Source organism: Belonocnema kinseyi, chromosome 10, assembly GCF_010883055.1.
Source record: "Belonocnema kinseyi isolate 2016_QV_RU_SX_M_011 chromosome 10, B_treatae_v1, whole genome shotgun sequence".
NCBI classification, from domain to species: domain Eukaryota; kingdom Metazoa; phylum Arthropoda; class Insecta; order Hymenoptera; family Cynipidae; genus Belonocnema; species Belonocnema kinseyi.
In genome coordinates this window covers 67,009,305-67,015,153 of record NC_046666.1, presented here as the reverse complement: position 1 = coordinate 67,015,153, position 5,849 = coordinate 67,009,305, and the positions used below count along the sequence as shown (strand labels likewise).

Below are 5,849 nucleotides of genomic sequence, written 5' to 3'. Positions count from 1 at the left end.
ATTAATATTTTTGAGAATTTTCCAGTGTCAGTAGAGTTTATGATTATTGGGCTTCTTAAAAATACCTACTCCGATTTTTGATCCCGAACACTTGACGTTAAATAACTGTCCCTTTTTAACAATCAAGCATAATTTTGTGTAAACCAATCTTTTTCGGAATATTACAGTGTTACTGTAGTCTCTGATATTTTTCAAATTTTACGATTCAGATGGAGTCTCTGATTTTTGGGCTGTTCGAAAATGGAGTGGTTTTTGTAATATAATGTTAAGTGCATTTGAGACTCTAAAATGAGCCGAAAATCTAGTGCATTTTGGATTTTGCAAAATTTATTTTTTGCAAGGGGGTGGTTTTTCAAAAATAGGGGTAGTTTCTTGATTTTTTTCATGCATTTTAGAGCCTAAACTAAGCCGCAAATTCTAGTGTTCTTTGTTTTTTCCGAATTTGATTTTTTACATAGGGGGTGGTTTTATATTTTGTAGGGGTGGTTTTTGGAAATTGGTTCTTGGTGCGTTCAAGAGCCCAAAAAAGCCCAAAATTCTGACGTGTTTGATTTTTTTTTCTTTCAATTTTTATATAGTGGAGGTGCTGGCTTGATTCAAGTCAGCACCTTCACTCAAAATTTGAATTTTCACAAAAAGTAGCGGAGCCCAAAAATCGGCAATACAACCCAAAAAAAGCCCAAAAAAGCCCAAAATTCTGACATTAAGAAATTTGGGAATTTTGTTTGTGGAGGTGCTAGCTTGATAGACCTATGTTGCAGGCTAATGCAACATCTTCGCTTCTCCTTTTAAACGAGTTACAGTATGTATATTGTTTTAAAAATGCCTCTGGCACTTACTTCTGATGTTGATTTATTGGAATAAACGACAACAAAAAGATTTGTATCACATACATATTTAAAAAATTAATAAAGGAGAGGTGGGTACACGCGTACACTGGGTGTGTGGACAACGTGAGTAAAGTTGGGTGTGCACACAAGGGTTAATTATTTACAGTGAAAGGTCCTTTAATCACATATGGAAAAACTAACTTGAAACTATAATAATGCAATAAGGAAATACTACAAAAATTCAAGAAGTTTTCAGTAAACTGTTCACGAAATTTTAAGTAACATTTTAAAAAATTCTCACTCGTTAAGAGTAACTAATTTGCAGATAATTAAGATCGAGCTGTATTTCAATACAGTTTTAATTCGAATTGCACGAGAGCGCAATAAACATTCCTGACCATAGAAAGAAACAAATTATAGCCTGTGCTTTTTTACTCGAAAGAATAAAATTGAATAAGGGAATACCAGCTTTTTTACTTTTGTCCAATTTCTATGTGGATCACATGCCCTATCTATAATTGGATTGTCTTATCATCCAATATGTCAAAAATTTTAACAAATACTAAAGATAAAATCCATCTTCTGTTTACTTTAAAGGCCGGAAGTGTCAGCATTAGGTTAATAGCATTGATCAAAGCCTTGGATCGATCTCAACGGAAGTCGTAGATTATTATTGGAAGCTAAGATATAGAGAAGGTGACAGGCTGCAGTTGTGTAGAGAATGGTAGCAACAGCCGGTATCACTCACGATACTAAAGGCAGTAAACTTCGGCGAACTAATGTAATATTGTGAAGGATATTAGTGTTGGTACTCGTTGGACATCCTACGTTGCGTTGCAAGCTCTATAGGAGACAACAAGGACGCAGGAATTGATTTATCTTTAATACCTCTAATATCTCTGGGCTTACGAACTACCCAACGAAAAGTATTGGAAGATACATCATCACACGTTCCTTTGATCTTCCACCTTTTTGTATCCACCTCCATTATTGCATTAATTTTCAGATACTTTATCCAGATTAAGTATTATGGACAGCGCGGCGATCGGACCGGGAAAACAAGAAATGAGCCAGAATTCTTTGAATAATGAACACTTTAGAAATCTGGTACCATATGTAGGAAAGCTATATCGTGGATAATTGATGCAGTAATGAGCTTATAAGAAAATTTAAGTAATGAATAATAAAAAAGAAAAATTTGTTCTTTCAGGTCTCTGTCATCAAGACGCACAACACATAACGGCAATTTTGGGTGAGAGTGTGGTCTTCAACTGTCATGTAGAGTTCCCTGAGCAGCATCCAGTGCCGTACGTTCTCCAGTGGGAGAAGAAGGTAGGCGACACGGTACGATATCGGACATCTCCCTCTCTGCTCTCTATCCGTGAGTTAAAGAAAGGGGCCCCGTTCGTTAAGGGCACACTCCTGGTACCAGCAACGGCCGCGTTACCCGAGAACATCCGTAATAAATTTATTCCTGGTAGAAGACCGAACGAATCGATCGACGAATTCTTGGTAAGAATCGCAAGGCTCATTGTCTCCGGAAACCTCTCGAATCTCTTGATTCTCGGTACTTATCTCTAAATGTAAAGCAGTTCTATTGATCTTAGCTCGAACTCAAGTACACCGTGTAATTACTGTGCTTTGGAGACACTTTGAAAACTTAATGAGGTTCTTGGAAATATTGGTACCACATTAAACTTTCTCCGGTAGGGCTGATAATTTAATATAGATTTCCGAAACTCGCTTCTAAACTCTAAGCTTCTAACTACTGAAATATCTATTGCTGTAATAATATAGATTGTATGTGAGAAAATACAATTATAGAGATCATCTTTTAAAGTACATTGGGATTCTAGTAAACTGTATAAAGCTTCTTTGTTGGAATTGGTTATGGATGTAATTATCTAGAATAGAAGTCAAGCTTCTCAGGTTTTGGGATTCAAAATTATTCTATTTCATAGTAATTTTCTTCTTAATTTCTTTCAGGTAATAGATATTTGCATTAAATATTCATCCGAAGTTTTCGAGAAGTTTAAACAATGACGAAAATAGTTGAATTAGAAAATGATATTTCAATCATATACTCATACTATTTACGTCATTATGCATCCAACAATTTTTCTCTGTTCTCATGATTTGAATCTCCGAGTTAATATCGGGTCTATGAGAAAAAGTTAAAGGGAAGAATTCCGAGCTTCACGCCTCAATAAATATCCATGAAGTTTCATATTCTCGATGTTTTTCCCTTCCTCGAGCTAGAGTCCAGCGTCCTGACAAAATTGGGTAAAAAGTTAATTCGCAAAAGACCGAAATCCTTCAAAGAAATATAAACGTTGCTTATCAAGAAAATACATTCCCTATAGGTAAGCGGAAAATATATCTATCTAAGACTTTCAATAAACAAGTAATAAATTGGACTTGAAAAGGAATTGATTTCTAGCTAATTTGACATTTGAAAAAAAAGATTATTTTTACTTTAAGTTCAAGTTTCTTTTGGAATATATATTCACTCTTGACGTTATAACTTTTCCTGGAATAAAAATGTATATCAGCTTGAGAATTTCTTTCTAACATTATTAACTTGTCGCTCAGAAGAAAGGATTTCCGTCTATTGTGTTAGATGATTACCTTGTATATCGTTTCTCATATATGTGTGTGAGGGTTATAAGCGAGCTTCGAGCGCAAGTTTGATCTCATGGGGTTTCCGGAGGTTAAGCCAGGAAGAAGAATTTCTTTCCAAAGGGTATCTTATAAGAACAAGAGCATTCAATGAAAATATTTCCAATTCCGTGTATACGTACGAATCTTGTAAGTCAAGTGTCTCAAACAGGTGGCTTCGATGAGTAATCACTGATCATATTACTCTTTTGGTATTCTGCGTTGCTTTGCTTACGATCTGGCGAGTAACGTCTTGTATCAAATTTCATATCTGAAGGAACAGGATGTAGGGTGAACCTCGTTTTTTATTTACTTTCCAAGTTAAATAGCAGTCTGATGTTTTTTTATTCATATTGATTCAATCCACTTGATGTTTACAAATACTAAAAATGGACTCAGTATTAAGGACAACTCATAGTATTCCTATTCAGTATCCTCTCGTCGTCACCTGATTAAATAAATGTAGCCAAAAGAGACAACTCAAAATCGAAAATGTGAAGAAAAAAAATTTTTTAAAGTAGCTGGTATCAGAAAGCAGTGCGAAACGTGAGCCCCTGAAATAAGTTACGCTGTTTGAAGCATCGCTAAAGTTATTGTCAAAAATCGTTGTTTTGTTACGTGTTTTTATATTACATTATTATTTCGATGATTTCGAGCTTATGATGCTTGTCAAGCTGTCGGCGAACGTGACGAGCCGTATCACTTGAAAGTCGTGTAAAATCTGTCATGGTCAAGTCTGTAGCTCCGTCGACGCATTTTGGCCTTTCATTAATTGTTTCTCGCAATCCGGACTGGAGAGGGCAGAGCAAGTTCGATAACGTTTAAAGATTAAAGAATAACCACTCATCTTATTCATATCAGTCTTTTACTAACAATCAATTTATTCCTCGAGATTATTGACCCTCATGAATGCACCCTCATGAAGCATCATGATATCGCGGTTCACTTTTCATATAAATAATCTTGAACTTTTTTTCTTTTTTTGCCACAAGGTAATCGCACTGGTGGCGAGAGAGAAATTCTCGGGTCATAGTGGATGCAACAAAGTAGATTAATCAATTACTCAGAAGTGGTTGAATTCTTTTTGATGTTTTCTCTCGAAATAGGATGTCGGTTTAGAATTGAGAAATTGAAGAAATTCACCACGACCTTAAGAAAGTCAATCTCAGCCATTCAGTATATGGTGCACCTTCTTTTCATTTTCTCGTGAAGATTTCAAAAAACAAAAAAAAAATCATAGAAATCATGACTCTGTCTCTCTAATATCTGGCGCCTCGCATGCTTTCTAAAAGATTAAGCTATAATGGCAGTGCTTTCGACGTTTAGCTGCTTCTTAGAGATTCAACAAGTAGATGCAGTAGATATAGTAGTGCACGAGCATGATGAAAAGTTTGATGTGTTTGACATTTATCTATATTATTAATTAATCCTCAGACGGAAAATTATTAAAATATTAAAGAAAACTATATTTCCAGGATTAAAACAATTAAAGATAGATGTTATTTAAGAAGGTTGGTGTGGCAATTCTCAGCGAATTACAAGAAATTAATCGGACGTTAAAACAGTAATTTAAAGAAAAATTGTTGCTGTTAATAGATAGATGATAGAGTGGATAGAAATGATGTACACATGCATTCTGTACATCTATAATTTAATTAGGATAGGATGGTTTCATAATAGATTCTCGAGAACTGAGAGTCGATCACCAACTGGAGATAGTCCGCAATGCATTAACCATGAACTCAATATTGACACCGCAAACCTACGTATCCATCGTCCGGTAATTAATTAATCGATTAATCCATTTCGTCTGCCAACCTCGCGATCATTACATTATTATCAACGAATTTTCCTCGCGCGTTCGTCGCATGTCTGGGTTTTAATTAAAAATTATAACTTTTTCCACTAGCCTATAACTACATCTAATACAGTCTGCTCTCGAGCGAGTTATTCAGCAACTAAACTAATGTTGCCTATATTTAAGACGCTTATTACAATTCCCCTTTTACTTAAACTTATTTCATGATCGTGAAGATGGACTTTTATCACATATATTTATAGCTTGTTGAGTATTAAAAGCTATTAATTGACAAGCTGCTTTGTACATATTGACAATCTGTAAGGAAAGGGAGGAAATAATATCAGGTTTTTGCTCACGTGACTGATACAGAAAATAGAAGGGGAGCTCCCTCGTTGAGTTGAGTTAACGATTGAGAGAAGCGTTGAGATTGCTAGACCGCTTGACCCCCTTTCGTCGTTCTCATCTCTAGTTCTGTCTTCTATACCATTCAGCCAAGCCAATGCACCTAATTTATATAAAGTATTCTAAAATGAGAAGGTATTCGTTTTAAAATAAAAATA

At 35.1% G+C, this 5,849-nt stretch overlaps 1 protein-coding gene across 1 annotated transcript in view; it reads left to right on the top strand.

The window, feature by feature from the left end:
• The window catches only part of LOC117181595 (protein turtle), a 253,226-nt gene that overhangs the window by 176,654 nt on the left and 70,723 nt on the right, over positions 1–5,849 (top strand). The window contains exon 8 of the mRNA XM_033374449.1: positions 2,041–2,174. Coding sequence (XP_033230340.1) covers positions 2,041–2,174 — 134 coding nt within the window. The remainder of the gene's footprint in view (positions 1–2,040; positions 2,175–5,849) is intronic.